The sequence below is a fragment of the Drosophila melanogaster genome, chromosome 3L (genome assembly GCF_000001215.4).
Source record: "Drosophila melanogaster chromosome 3L".
NCBI lineage: Eukaryota > Metazoa > Arthropoda > Insecta > Diptera > Drosophilidae > Drosophila > Drosophila melanogaster.
In genome coordinates, this window is record NT_037436.4 from 2,229,418 (window position 1) to 2,243,930 (window position 14,513).

The window sequence follows — 14,513 nt, forward strand, 5'->3', positions numbered from 1 at the left end:
AGAAAATAGACAACACCACAGCACACGACACCACAAAGGGGTGGATGTGTGGATGTGGAAGTGGAAATGGAAGTGGGTGGCGCAGGGCAGGTTGCCTGGCTCCCGGTTGCCACAACAACTAACTCGGACCACAACAACGGCAAATACTGCGTCGGAAAATTAACGAATTCGTGTTCGATTTAATATTTTAAGAGAAGTAATAGAAAACTGAAGGAATAACTTGGTGAAATGCAGTTGAAATATCTGCGAACTTTGCTGGAGGGCCAGGTAATCAGTAAACGAATAGAAAACGTTAAAAATATTCAATTATATCATTTGAAAATGTATTCGGATTTTCAAGTTTGATTTCTCCTATTTCATCATTGTATGCAAGAAATCTTTGGAAATCGCATAGAATAGCTTGATGGCTCTCTATATAACAATTAAAACTGCTTTCTTTTCCAGGAGCAAATCCAACGAATAGCAGGACTCGCCTGGTCCCCCAATCAGCAGAGGTTGGCGATAGCCACCGCAGATCGTCATATTCTACTGTACGATGATGCTGGCGAAAGACGCGATAAGTTCAGCACCAAGCCAGCGAATCCCGCGAATGGTAAGAACTCCTATGTCATCCGGGGACTGGCCTTCAGTCCGGACTCCACCAAACTGGCGGTTGGCCAGAGCGACAGCATCGTCTATGTGTACAAGTTGGGGGAGTCGTGGAACGACAAGAAGGTCATATGCAACAAGTTTCCTCAGGCCAGTGCAGTGACTGCTCTGATTTGGCTCACCTCGGGATCCATAATAGCAGGTAAATCACCGTTTCCAAATGAAATGAACATATTTCATCAGGTATTTACCACAGGACTCGAGGACGGCAAAGTGCGTGCCCTGCACAGCAAGAGCAATAAATCGCAGAGTCTCTACGGCGGCGACAGCATCTGCATATCCCTGGCGGCCAATACCAAGGGAACGGGTTTTCTGAGCGGCCACAACGATGGCACCATCATACGCTACTTCATGACGGATGAGGCCACCGAACCGCTGGGCAGAGTAGTGCAACATCCAGTTCCACCGTTTGCCTTAGCCTGGCCACAGGGTGGCTTCTGTGCCGGTGGCTGTGATCAGAGAATAGTGTTCTATGACAGTATGGTATGTGCTTAACGAGATAACGTCCTCTGGAGATTTCTTAAGCCACCACTTCCAGGGTCGTCAACTACGCACCTTTGATCATTCCCGGACGGAAGGCGAACGGGAGTTCACGGTGGCCGCTTGTAGTCCGAATGGACAGGCGGTGGCCTTTGGCAGCTTCGACAGGATACGCATCTTCGCGTGGAGTCCTCGTCAAGGAGCTTGGAGCGAAAGCGCAACCAAGGAGGTGGCCTGCCTGTACACGCTAAGCAGCCTCCTCTGGCGAAGAGATGGAGCCCGACTCGCCCTGGGATCCGTGAGTGGAGCTGTGCTCCTCTTTGAGTCCGTACTTCGACGCACCGTGTGGCAGGACAAGTTCGAGCTGATCTTCGTGGCGCCCAGTCAGCTCTTGGTCCGATCCTTGACAGAGCCCTCGCAAGCTCTCACTATTGAATCGCAGCTGGGTCTAGAGATCGATGACGTTAGGATTATGGGTCGGGATAATTACCTGGTAGCCCGAACGGAGGAGTCTCTTATCCTTTGTGATTTGACCAGAAATTTGAGCAGTGAGGTTCCCTGGACTGCCTCTGGTCACCATGAACGCTTCTACTTCGAGAATCCAACCGTTTGCCTGATCTTCAATGTGGGCGAATTGAGCCTGGTGGAGTACGGTGAGAACTCCATCCTGGGATCGGTACGCACGGAATTCGTGAATCCCCACGTGATCTCAGTGCGTCTGAACGAGCGAGGAAATGCAAAGGAAAACAAGAAACTGGCCTTCCTCTTGGATGCCAAGACCATATGTGTGGTGGATCTGATTAGCAGGATGACCAGTGGACAGATCAGTCATGAGACGAAAATCGACTGGCTGGAATTGAGTGAGACTGCCCATAAGCTCCTGTTCCGCGATAAGAAACTGCGCTTGATCCTAGTGGATAATTACACTGGCAAGAAGCAGACCTTGCTCAGCAACATATCCTTTGTACAGTGGGTCCCCCAGAGCGATGTTGTGGTGGCCCAGAGCAACTCAAACCTGGCCATCTGGTACAACATTGATCTTCCGGAGCATGTGACCATGCAAAGCGTGCGAGGTGAAGCCATCGAGGTTCTCCGTGAAAATGTAGGTTATGCTGGAGATACTCCAAATCCTTCAATATATCCTTCTGAACTTCCATAGGGCCGCACAGTGGTTCGCTCCCAAGACGGACCCAGCGAGCACAACTACCAGCTGGATGAGGGGCTAGTGGAGTTCGGCACTGCCGTAAATGACAGTGATTTCGGAAGAGCCGTGCACTTCCTGGAGTCCCTGGGTGACAAACCGGCAGCAAAAGCCATGTGGCACAATCTGGCTTTAATCGCCTTGGAAGATGGAAACCTTCGCGTGGCCCAGCGCTGCTATGCTGCATTGGGTAACGTATCAAAAGCGTACTACCTGGCTGGAATGATCCAGCAGGCAGATGAGTTCGAGGAATCCTCTGGCTCTCCTGGCATCCTCTGCCCGGAAGTCCGCGCCAAGCTGGCTCTGCTCGGCTCGGACTTGCGCACTGCTGAGCGTATATATCTGGAGCAAGGTGACATAGAGTCAGCTCTGAAGATGTACCAACAGCTGGGCATGTGGGATGAGGCAGTGGCTCTGGCCGAGAGGCGTGGATATAACAGGATCGCCGAGCTGAAGCAACAGCACATGGACTACTTGCTGAGTAGCGAGCAGCAGGAGAAGGCTGGTCAGGTGCTCGAGGAGCAAGGTGATCTCCAGCAGGCGATGTCCCTGTACATGAAGGCCAACAAACCGGCGAGGGCTGCTCGTTTGGCTCTGAAGACACCGCACATCCTGCAGGATGAGCAGGTAATGCTGCAAGTGACTGAGGGACTTGTTCGCTCCGAGCTCTATGAACTGGCTGGAGACATAGCCCATCGGCTATCCCGGCCCGAAGCGGCACTAGCTCTTTACAGAAAGGGCGGAGCATATGCCAGAGCACTGGAAATAGGACGAGTGGTGGCCCCACAGGAGGTAACGGCGCTGGAGGAGGAGTGGGGCGACTGGTTGGTGAGCCGCAAACAACTGGATGCCTCGATAAACCACTACATCGAGGCGGGAGCCACGCAAAAGGCCTTGGAAGCCGCCGTGGGCGCGAAGCAATGGCGCAAAGCAGTCCAGATAGCCAAAGTCCTGGATGAACCGGAGCTAATACAGCGTTATGCTGTGGATCTAGCCAAGCATCTGGCCTTCGCGGGAGATCTGGATGGAGCAGAGGATATGTTGGTGCGAGCCAACCTGCACAAGGATGCCATAGAGCTACTCAATCGTCATGGCAAATGGGAGCGTGCCTATTTGATTGGCGAGAAACACCTTAAGGCGGAGCAAGTCCGTGAGCTCTTCGTTCAACTGGCTGGAACGCTGGAGGAGCAGGGCAAGTTTAGGGATGCCGAGAAGGTCCTGATAGCGGTCAACGAACCCGACCTGGCCATAGCTATGTACAAGCGGCGGGAATTGTACGACTCCATGATCCGATTGGTGGAGCGTTATCACAAGGATCTGCTGGATAGCACCCACTTGCATTTGGCTCGCCAACTGGAATCCCGTGGTAAGCTGAAGAACGCCGAGATGCATTTCGTAGCCTCCGGGGACTGGAAGTCCGCCGTGCATATGTACTGCTCCTCTGGTCGCTGGGAGGATGGCTACAGGGTGGCAAAGCTGAAGGGCACCGAGGGAGCCAGCCAGCAAGTGGCCTACATGTGGGCCAAGTCAATGCCCACAGAGGGTGCAGTTAGGTTGCTGAGTAAACTGGGTCTGCTGGACACAGCAGTGGGATTCGCCTGTGATTCCGGACAATTCGAATTCGCCATGGAGCTGTGCAAGTTCGCTGGGAAGCCAACGGATGAGGTGCACCTGAAGATCGCCATGTCGTTGGAGGATGAGGGGAAGTTTGAGGCGGCGGAGGCGGAATTCCTGAAGGCCAATAAGCCCAGGGAGGCTATTTTGATGTACCAGCATGCAGGCGATTGGCAGGCGGCCCTAAATGTGGCCGAAAATCATCTGCCCGATGCTGTGGGAGAAGTACTGATAGGACAAGCTTCGGCTGCCCTGGAAACCAGTAACTATAAGGACTACGAAGCTCTCCTTTTGAGGGCCCATCGTCCGGACTTAATCATAGAGCACTACAAGCAGGAATCCCTCTACGAAGATGCCCTTCGCATCGCCGAGGAACATTATCCATCGGCACTGAACGACCTGCGGCGTCTTCAAGCCCAACTTCAACGGGGACAGGCGCAGGCACAAGCTGGCGAGGATGCCGCCTCCATTTCGCGATCTTATCTGCAAAAGGCAGCAGAGTTTGCCAAGAAGGAGCAGTTTCGTAAGGCGGCCGAGTGCCTCATGCAGATAGATTCCTCCAATGCCGAGGATGCATCCACGTTGGAAAGAGCTCTGCTACGAGCCGCTGAGATTTGCAATCAGTTTTTGGAGGGTCAGGATGCCCAGGAGTTGGCCCAGTCGCTGGGACCGCGGTTACTGGCCATAAAGCAGATAGGACCTGCAGCTCAGCTTTACTTGGCGGCGGATATGCCCAAGCAGGCGGTGGACGTGTTCATCAAGACGGAGCAATGGAGCAAGGCTCGTCGGCTGGCCAAGGAGATCGATCCAGATCTACAGCTTCTGGCCTATGTGGAGCAGCAGCAGAAGGCTAGCCTCAAGCACGAGGGCAACATTGAGCAGCTGGCGGACATAGACATAGTGTCCGCCCTAGATCTCCTGGCGGAGCATGGTGAGTGGCAGCGCTGCTTGGAGAAGGCCAAAGGGCTGAATCCCGCTCTGCTGCAGAAATACGTGGCCGTCTATGCAGCCCAACTTATTCGGGAAGGCAACTGCACCACAGCCCTGGGGCTCTACTTAAGCTACGGAGCGCCACCGATCGAAGCTCACTTTAATATATACACCAGGATAGCACTGGACTGTTTGGCTCTGAGGGAGGAGCAAACGGAGAGAGGCACCACTTGGCGCCAGTTGAGGGACTTTCTCTTCCGCTTGCTGCAGTCTCTTAAGGCCACTCCGGCGCAGTCCCAGACGAAATTTGCAGCCAGCATGGAGCAGTTCCTGTTAATAGCCCACTACTACGCCACCAGAGCCGCATGCAAGGAGGTACAGGCGCTTCAACCGGTGGCTCTGCGCTTATCCTTGGCTCTGCTTCGCCACACGGATCTGCTGCCGGTGGACAAGGGTTTCTACGAAGCTGGGATGGATCTCCGCCAGGCAGGTCGCGAAGCCGAGGCCTTCGTTATGCTCAACCACTATCTGGACGTGTGCGAGGCCATTGAGGAGGGTTCCGGTCAGTTGGTAGACCACTCCGACCTGGCTAGCACCGATTTTCCCAGTTCCGTGCCCTTGCCGGAGGATATCCACCTGAAGAACGATCCCAGTCTTCACGAGGAGGTGCGTGAATGGGTTCTCGCCGTGAGCATGGACCAGCAAGTGGACCAACAGCTGCCCACCGATGATCGCGGCTTGTACGAGTCCAGTTTGGGGCCCAACGATCTGCCCTGCATGCTGAGTGGATTCCCGGTAAGAGGCCGTCAACCGGTGACCTTTCAAGGATCGAGCAACCAGGTAAACCGCGACGTGTGGAGCAAGTTCTCGGTCGCCTTGAAGATGTCACCGGGCAGCGGAATTGCCGACATCATTTCGTTCACCGAAAAATGGCAGGGAGCAGCCAACTACGTGATGCATTGAAGATGTACAGAAGAAGAAGTCCAAGAATGTAAGTTGCTTGCAATTAGATGCTATATTGAAATCGTCATTCTTGTGTGTGCTTGGATTACAGTCAGGGGATTTGTGGGCGCGGTGCGATTAGGGGGACAATTGCAAATATATATGTAATCTTAAAGTGACTCCTTCGTTTCCTTCAATGCAGGGCGTTGAAGAGATCGCCAGCGGAGGGCAGGGGCGCAAGTCCGCCAGTCACATCCGGCAATCGGGTCAGGTCGGGCAGGTTGGAGAGGTGGTCGTGGATCTCCTTCTGCAGGCCCAACATCTTGGCCAGCTTCTTTTTGTGTTCCTGCAAAGACACAAAGAATTAGCCGACGATGTTCAAGACGTGCAATTAAAGGGGACTGCATTAGATTAGCTTCGGTTTCTTTTTTAATATGCAAATAAAATATTAATACAAAATGTGGATAGCCGACAAACGACTAGACTAGGTAACATAAAATAGAGGCAGTGACGAACAACATCCCATAGTTTTTGGATAACGATCTTTATCTAACAACCCCAAGGACCATGCATTGCCTAGACCATGAAGAACGTACATCGAGGCGTTGCTCAGCCTGGGAGAGAAGTTCCTTCTGCTCCGCTTGAAAATCTCGCAGCATGGTCGCCAACTTGGAGCGCTCCTCCATCTCCGCCGCCAACCGAGCATTGTAGTCGTTCAGCAGATCCACAGCTTCGTTCACCTAAGAGGAAATTGATTAATAGTATCCAATCAAGATTATTTTGACCACATCTTAGTGCATTTGGATTTTGACCCCACCTGTATGGCCAGTTCCTTGGCCTTGTCCTTATCCTCCAGCTTGCTGATGCAGCTAATCTCGGATATTTCCTGGGGCAGCTTGGCGATACGTTCGCGCACCACAGCATCGCTGGATGCGGAGTTTTCGATGCTGGTCAGGGCCCTGATGAGCTCCTCGGGCTCCGGTGGCTCTCCCAAAGGCAAGTAGGGTGGCGTGTGGCCGTTCTCGGGTTCCACAGAAACTACTTCCTCCGTCGGAGGAGCTGAGTTCGCGCTGCTGCCTTGGACGTGATGGCGCGAGCGCTTGGACTTAGAGTGGCGATCCTCGTGCTTGCGCTTCTCGCGGCGCTCGGATTTCTCGGGCTTGCCGCTGCCGCCGTGATCCTTCTCCTTCTCGGGCTTCTCACTATCGCCATTGGTCTTGCCATTGCTGCTGGAGCTGCTGCCAGGAGCCTCCTTGTGTAATCGCGACCTCCAGTCGGCAATGGTCTTGGGATCGTAGACGCCCCGCTCCAGCCAGATGTTTAGGATCCTTCCCAGGCTGCCCAGCAACTTGTCCGAGTTGCACTTCTCGCCAATGTGGGCGAACACCTTGCCCAGCACAAGGCTGTACTCCTTGCCGTACTCCGGGCCCTTCTTCTTGCTGTTCTGGATCACGTCGTTGGCCAGGTACATGAAGGTCAGCTTCTTAGGCTCCGGCACTGTTTGGGGATGCATGTGTATTAGTAGGTGTGCTGCACTGAATGGCCAGTAACTGCCAGGGGATACCCACCGTTCTCCAGCTCCCGCTGCCAGGTCCTTACAATCGCTGCACTGTGTTTTCGGTGGTGAATTAGCCACAGGGAGAGCGTCTGGATGCTCTGCTGGCTGCTGTTTAGCTCGGCCAGCTTCTTGAGTAGCGCCGAATCCGTGAAGGCCGACATGGCTGCTGCTGCTTTTCCGCCGCTTTTCCGTACTTATTATCAAATCAGTCGAACGATTGCAATATTTGCAAGTTTCTGAAAAATAAACAGCTTGGAATGCGTATCTATTTTTGACCAAAATACCAAATACGGCTAGATCGCAAGCCGCTTCAAATTACGGCAACTGGTCACACTCGCTGTGGCGGGAAATCAGTTTTCTTCGAATTTCAACCGAAATTCTCCTGTTCGATTTTTTGCTGTCTTGTTCTCGAAAGTTGCAAAGTTGGTTGTTGAATACACTTTGCAAGAAATACATTTTAAAGTAATTGATTTTACCTCAAAGCAGAGTTGCCGTACAAATAGGGCTGAATATACCAGCTTCCAACGTAAACCGCTAGAGGGAGCCAGTACGAGGCGCCAGAAAAATTTAAATTTGAATTTGAACCTTAGAGCAAGCAGAATTATGGTTTATTTAACTAGTTTTGATAAATTACAATAATCCAGAGCAGACTTTTAATAATTTCACTTGACAAGCAAGCACCCTACGGCTGTGTCATCAATCAAGTGCCAGCGCCGCCAAACACTTTTCACACTGATAAGCACTCCACTTTCAGCACTCAACCATCGAGAATCCAAGTGCGAACGATTGGACAGGTGTGGTGGGCTCGTTGGAGCCCTCAGTTGGTCGCAGCAGTTGGTTGGAGTCGGTCGCGTGTGTTGATAGCAGCTCCGGCGGGCAATTAAGTCGGACGGAATCGAATCGGGGCGAGCGCTTATCGCGGCAAAAGAGTAATTTGTGATACCTGTCCGCCGTGTATTGGCTTGTTGGAGCGCAACGCGCTTAAGTGGTGTTAATTTTTTATTAATTATTATCGTATTTATTACCCAACGAAAGTGAAGTGCGAAATCGGTCGCCTCAAGTGCCCGGCCGTACGTGCAAAGCCCGTAAATAAATTACACAGCCATATAGCCCTGATCCTTACCTCTACACTCGCTCTCGCCCACCGCAGCTGATAATGCAGACGAATTCCGCCTGATCGATTCCCATTCCCATTTCGATTGCGATTTGGAGTGCGAGTGCGGGTGAGTTTGATTTACAGACCATTAGCTATTACCACTATCAACGGCACATTAGACAAATTGCTAAATTAGCTGCTGTTTTCGCCACCATATACGCACATACATACATGCATACGAACATACGAATCGCACAGCTCGCAGCCCGAAATCCAAAATCCGGAGAGCTTCTCCGCACACCTCCCTCTTTCTGTTGGCTCCGATAAGCGAAGCCCCTCAATTGACTGATTCAATGCCTATTGGGGGACTTTGCGGCTGAAACTCTGATAGCCGCTAGCTAATTGTTTGATCCGATAATAGGCGAAATAGGCAGCCAGCCTCTGATTCTGAGTAGCTGCCACCGAAAATGAGCCCGCCACATTGATCATCTGATCTCCCATCCACCCAATCCAATCTGAACTGAACTGAACTGGCGCCATCATGGACTCCTACTTCGACTCGGCCATCGAGTACAATCGATCCAACCCCATCAGCCTGGCCAGGACCAGCAGCCAGGCCCAAACCGTGCAGAACGAGAAGAACTGGGAGTGGTCGTACCTTGTGGTGAGTGCCTCGTCTGAAGGATGCGTCGAAAACATTCAGCACTGCAGTGGTGGAAAGTTTTATTCCCGCGTAGCTTTATCTTTATATGGGTCCGCCAATCTTTATAAGCCATCACTAAAATCTGAGTTTACCCAATTGCAACCGAATGCAAAGTTCCTGCGCTTTATAGAACAGCTGAATAGGTAGTGATTCACCGTTGCATATGTAGTAAAAATCTATTTTACTGAACTGAAAACTTATGCAAATTATTTCAACTTGAATTATAGTATTTTCTCGAGCGTCCAGTTTGAAAAGTCTCAATTAAGGTTAATGATGACAGCCATTTTAGACAAGTATGAATGGCACTTGTTAGAGCAACGTTAGCAACGAACTTAATCTTAGTCTGTACGAAGGGCAAAAGTAAAATATATAACGTAAAAACTACTCTACAGTTAATATTGTAATGAAAGCCAGGCACAACGTTTACCAATGTACTTGATACCATCTGGCGGTTCTTCTTTCCATATGTCATACTCATACCTCTAATCACTCAAATCCCACAGAGAAAATGTCGCAACCTGGAGCTGGAGGACTCGTACGACCTATACATGCGTCGCCTGCGCGTCGGCTACCTGTCGCTGTTCATCTTCATCCACGTGGCGGTGACGGTGATCCACACGCTGCTGCTGCTGACCACGCCGGAGATCAAGTACGTGTACGTGGACATGGTGGCCTACATGTGCTCCGGCCTGGTCATCTGGGTGGTGCTGGGCGTGAACTTTCGCAGCGAGCTGGTGAGCAAGCACGGCTGGGTGGTCTACGCCACCTCCTGGCTGGCGGTGTGTGTAATGGTCCTGATGGACATCGGACTGAATGTTTACCACGCCACCAGCCACAACGACATCCTGAATCCGATCTACGATGCGTATACGCTGTACGCCATATACATGTTCATGCCGGTGCCGTACCTGCTGCAGCCGTTTGTCCTTGGATCGGCAGTCACCTTTTGCTACATAATAAACTACAGCTTCGTGATCACCGCCAAGGATGACAACCAAATGCACAGCATCCTGAACGAGGCCATATACCTGAGCTGTGTCAACCTACTGGGCATTTTCTTTCGCCTGATGAGGGATATAGCGCTACGCACCACCTTCCTCGATCGCCGGCAGTATGTGGAGGAGAATCTCCTGTTGCGCTATGCCAGGGATCAGGAGCGGAGTCTCTTGCTTAGCATCCTGCCTGCCCAGATCGCCGATCGGCTGCAGGAGGATGTGAAGAACCGCATCGAGCGATCCAAGCAGCAGCACCAGCAGCAGTCGCAGGTGGATCTGCGCAGGAGTGCGGATAGCCAGACCCTTAAAAGGTGGCGACAACCGGACCATGGGTGAGTTGGATGATCCCAGTTTAAATTACTGCATATATTACAACAATTCTGCCTTTCTCCAGCACCCTCTTCATTGAGCCCCACGAAGATGTCACCGTCCTCTACGCGGATGTGGTCAACTACACCCACTTGACCACCACCCTGGATGTGAAGAAGCTAGTGGAGGCTCTGCACGATCTCTTCGTGCGTTTCGACATTGCCAGCGAGGAGTACAACGTGCTGAGGATCAAGTTCCTGGGCGATTGCTACTACTGCGTGGCTGGGCTGGCCAATCCCAATGCGGATCACGCCAAGTGCTGCGTGGATCTGGGACTGCGTATGATCAAGGACATTCGAGATGTCAGGTGGGCACAGCTTCATGCTAAGCGTTCTTAAAATATGTATGTCATTGGCCGTGTTGTGATAACTCACCACTGATAACTCGCATTTCATGCGGCCGGATGAAAGCTGTGATTACTGATAACGATTAGGAGGGAACTGTTCAATCGAATCAATCTATCATAATGGAATTAAAGGAGTTTGAGCTGTTAAGTATCAGGCATATATTTCTTTCATACTCAACTAGCGACTCAACTCGACTAAACTTTCCTTCTTCCTTTTCCCGAATTTAACCATTTCAACTGGAATTTTGTGCTGCATTGAACGTGATGTCATGATTGACCCACGTACTTTACCAAACTTGATAAGGCATACAAATTCAAATGGAAACCTAGTACCCAAAGGCAGCCCTATTAAATTGACCAATAAAAGTCGTTTGTTGGCTTGCTAATAGCTATTTATTGTGTGCTTTTGTGGAAAACAAAAAGTATATCCTTTCAATCCTTATTTTACTTTCTCCTTAGAGAGAAGCGCCATCTGAATATCGACATGCGAATCGGCGTCCACTCGGGCGATGTCCTATCCGGCGTAATTGGAGCCGCCAAGTGGCAGTTTGACATATGGTCGAAGGACGTGGATATTGCCAATCGCCTGGAGGCCACTGGAGCCACAGGACGAGTGCATGTGAGCCAGAAGACCCTATCCCTGCTGGATGGCGAGTACTTCTTCGAGGACGGCACCGAAAAGGCTCGAGAGGATCCGGTGCTGCAGAAGCACGGCATTCGCACCTTCCTTATCAAGTCACTGCGCGTGAGTATTCCCCGAACGGCCCTGCGTTCCTTGCCAGCACCATTATCTCGAACCGAAAGTTGTAGGCCCCCATGCATGACCCGCGTCGCAGGATGAGGGAGCGGCAGGTGAAGAAGCTGAGCGAGGCCAGCAAGGCCAACTTTATGCACAACTCCACGCTCCACCAGTACAACCAGGTGCGCAACCAGGCCAAGCTGGAGATGTGTCGCGAGCTGGACAAGATGCCCATCGGCAGGATACAGTGAGTAGTCCTGTGCAAGTCCTCAAAATGTAATGCAATACTTAAGGACGTCCTCTTTCCAGGCTCACCAAAGTCTTCCGGCGAAGCACTCGGCTCACCCAGGACGAAATCGAAGAAGAGACCTTTCGACGCAACATCAGCTCCTGCTGTCTGTTCTTTCGCATCCGCAACTGGGAGTTCCAGTATATCAAGGAGCCGGATGTGATGCTCAAGTACAGCATTGCTTTGGCTTGGGTCATTTACATGGGTCTGCTGACCATCCAGCTGCTGAGCAAGGAGTAAGTGATGGCTGTCCTTAGTCCACTAGTTATTTACCTTTGATGTCCACTTCAGTGCTCGCTATCACTACTGGTACATAGATGGCACCACGATTATCCTGCTCACCATGCTGCTGATCGTGTCCTGGTACAAGAAGCTCTGGATCATGTACATGTCCGATGCGGATGTGTCCTCGCCGAACGGCCGGCTCAGTGGCTTCCTCTTCCGCATGTCGGATGAGATGCAGCGCAATGTGGTCATCCGGGTGGTGATGTACTTCCTGATCATCTTCTCCTATTGCGCGGTGGCCATTATGCAAGTGGTGGGATGCAGCAGTGACGAGGACTACGCGGATCTGGATCCGACCTACGACGAGCGGGTTCAGTGCTTTCATCCTTGGGTGGGAGAGTCCCCAGATTCTGTGATGAAAAGTTTAATTACACAAACTACCTTCCCTGCAGATACTCACCAATTGCATGACCCTGGTAATTGGCATGTCCTTCCTCTTCACGCGAATCCCCTTCATCATCAAGTCCTGCTTCTCTGCTTTGATAATGATCGGCTACGCGGTGCTGGTGGTGTCCGAGTTCAACTTCATCTACGCCAACAGCCCCTCCACCAATGTGAACTTCAACGCCAAGTACTCGCATATCCTGCTGATGATCATAACGTTCGGCATTTTTCACTTGATGGAGCGGCAGACGGAGTTCATTGCCAAAGTGGATTACAAGTAACTACAGTGAACTCACCTCTTACGAGAATCGCTTACTCACACATAATTCATTTGGCAGCTGGAAACGGCAGCTAATTAAGAAGCAGGAGGACGCCCTGATCACCAATGACACCATTAAAGTGCTCCTCACCAATATTCTGCCCACACATGTTGGTAAGTTTGCCAAGTGGCCAGCTGGTGACATACTAACTCCATCCGCCCATCCAGCCGACTTCTATCTGTCGAATCAACTGCAGAACGAGCTCTACTACGAGGAGTACGATAATGTGGCCGTGATGTTCGCCTCGATCAAAAACTTCGACACCGACAAGATCGGACTGCGGGTGCTCAATGAGATTATCTGCGACTTTGACGATGTGGTGAGTAGTAGTCTGGCATCGTTTTCCGTGAATCCCCCCTAGAAATAGTACCTAAATTTAGGCACTTCGTAACGCAGCATAGCAATCTTATCGAATCGTAATGGAACGAAGTGCGTCTTCAATTAGATAGCAGTGGCATTCTTTTGAGATAAACTCCACTCTTGTCAATTGAAGGGAACCCTTAACCATAAATAAATAGAAAGAAATAAATATATCTAATTGAATTATCCGCTTCTCCGCTTATAGTTGAACAAGTACTCGCAGAGTCTGCGCGTGGAGAAGATCAAGGTGGCCAACTGGACGTACATGGCGGCCTGTGGCCTAGACGTCTCTCGTTCGGAGCAGGTGAACGCCCCGCAGATGAAGTTCCGCAACGTTTCCCTCATGCCCAACGGGCGCAGGAGTCGCTACGACGGAGCACGAAGCTCCAATGCGGACGGAGTGCAGCGGGTGCCGTACGGAAACGGCAGCAACATAGCCCTGGATCTCGACTTGGAGCGGGGTCAGTACGAGGGCAACGTGATCACCAGCGGGCCGCGCATCAGTAGCACCCACAACGGGAGCAGCAGCAACGAGGTGGTGCGCGTGATGGCCGAGTTCGCCCTGGACCTGATGCGCACGATGCGCCGCTTCAACACGGAGAACATGCAGACGGAGTACGAGGGCAGCACCGACTACGGCATGCTGAGGATCGGCATCTCGCACGGCAGGGCCATGGCCGGGGTGGTGGGCATCTCGAAGCCCCACTATGACATCTGGGGCAATCCCGTGAACATGGCCTCGCGCATGGACTCCACCGGCGTGCCCGGCCAGATTCAGGTCACCGAGAACACGGCGCTTAAGCTGCGCGAGTTTAACATTCAGTGCAACTACCGCGGCATGACCTTCGTCAAGGGGCGTGGCAACATTCCCACCTACATCATCGGCATCGACAGCGAATACCAGTTCCTGCCACATCGCCCGGCCGCGCCAACCAAAGAAGACTAGCTGAAATTTACCAGAGATTAGATTTAGGACATGCATGTATGTAAATATAGAGTATAATAGGTTTAGGACAGTCGCAAATAAAAGCTGTAATTCGAACTAAACTTGCATTCAGAATTTCTATTTTGTTGATTATGGGAAAAAATACGGTGGCTGTGTGTCAAAAGTCAATCAAATTGGAGCACACAACTGGGAGATTGCCGTTTACAATACCAGGCGAACAGCAACACTAGGAGGTGACCATTGATTTTCCCAGCATCCTTGCTCTACAGATTATGATCGCTTGGTGCAGCAAACCTGGAAATGTGCGC

The 14,513-nt window shown here is 51.6% G+C and overlaps 3 protein-coding genes across 5 annotated transcripts; 2 read left to right on the forward strand and 1 right to left on the reverse strand.

Annotated features, from left to right (window-relative positions):
- Positions 1–228: 228 nt before the first annotated feature.
- Positions 229–5,836, forward strand: Oseg2 (Outer segment 2; the record flags this gene model as incomplete). Its single annotated transcript, NM_139443.2, has 5 exons — positions 229–267; positions 445–790; positions 845–1,131; positions 1,187–2,230; positions 2,288–5,836. 5 exons carry the CDS (start codon positions 229–231, stop codon positions 5,834–5,836), a joined length of 5,265 nt encoding a protein of 1,754 aa, NP_647700.2.
- Positions 5,837–5,866: 30 nt separating this feature from the next.
- On the reverse strand, positions 5,867–7,659 carry CG9018 (uncharacterized protein). 2 transcript variants are annotated; one of them, NM_139444.2, is made up of 4 exons: positions 7,384–7,659; positions 6,633–7,312; positions 6,412–6,555; positions 5,867–6,161 (listed from the first exon to the last, which is right to left on the reverse strand). In NM_139444.2, the coding sequence occupies exons 1-4, from the start codon at positions 7,532–7,534 to the stop codon at positions 6,009–6,011; spliced, it is 1,128 nt and encodes a 375-aa protein (NP_647701.1). In that variant the 5' UTR covers positions 7,535–7,659; the 3' UTR covers positions 5,867–6,008. The 2 variants fall into 2 exon arrangements, with proteins under 2 accessions (NP_647701.1, NP_728723.1); NM_167938.2 differs by lacking the exon at positions 5,867–6,161 and having other exon boundaries at positions 6,229–6,555.
- Positions 7,660–8,190: 531 nt separating this feature from the next.
- ACXD (Adenylyl cyclase X D) lies at positions 8,191–14,302 on the forward strand. Of its 2 annotated transcripts, none has more exons than NM_001274391.1 (12): positions 8,191–8,596; positions 8,891–9,133; positions 9,676–10,499; positions 10,562–10,843; positions 11,342–11,627; positions 11,687–11,868; positions 11,931–12,146; positions 12,202–12,526; positions 12,588–12,856; positions 12,918–13,012; positions 13,067–13,218; positions 13,465–14,302. In NM_001274391.1, the coding sequence occupies exons 2-6, from the start codon at positions 9,011–9,013 to the stop codon at positions 11,690–11,692; spliced, it is 1,521 nt and encodes a 506-aa protein (NP_001261320.1). In that variant the 5' UTR covers positions 8,191–8,596; positions 8,891–9,010; the 3' UTR covers positions 11,693–11,868; positions 11,931–12,146; positions 12,202–12,526; positions 12,588–12,856; positions 12,918–13,012; positions 13,067–13,218; positions 13,465–14,302. The 2 variants fall into 2 exon arrangements, with proteins under 2 accessions (NP_001261320.1, NP_620469.2); NM_138984.4 differs by having other exon boundaries at positions 11,693–11,868.
- Positions 14,303–14,513: the final 211 nt, after the last annotated feature.

Bases quoted from the DNA above. Each gene is read 5' to 3' on its own strand.
- CG9018 (NM_139444.2), bottom strand. From the start codon at position 7,534: ATGTCGGCCTTCACGGATTCGGCGCTACTCAAGAAGCTGGCCGAGCTA. The intron at 7,313-7,383 runs GTGGGTATCCCC...ATCCCCAAACAG, and splicing joins GCAGCGGGAGCTGGAGAACG to TGCCGGAGCCTAAGAAGCTG. The intron at 6,556-6,632 runs GTGGGGTCAAAA...ATTTCCTCTTAG, and splicing joins CCAAGGAACTGGCCATACAG to GTGAACGAAGCTGTGGATCT.
- ACXD (NM_138984.4), top strand. From the start codon at position 9,011: ATGGACTCCTACTTCGACTCGGCCATCGAGTACAATCGATCCAACCCC. The intron at 11,869-11,930 runs GTGAGTAGTCCT...TCCTCTTTCCAG, and splicing joins ATGCCCATCGGCAGGATACA to GCTCACCAAAGTCTTCCGGC. The intron at 12,857-12,917 runs GTAACTACAGTG...TTCATTTGGCAG, and splicing joins ATTGCCAAAGTGGATTACAA to CTGGAAACGGCAGCTAATTA.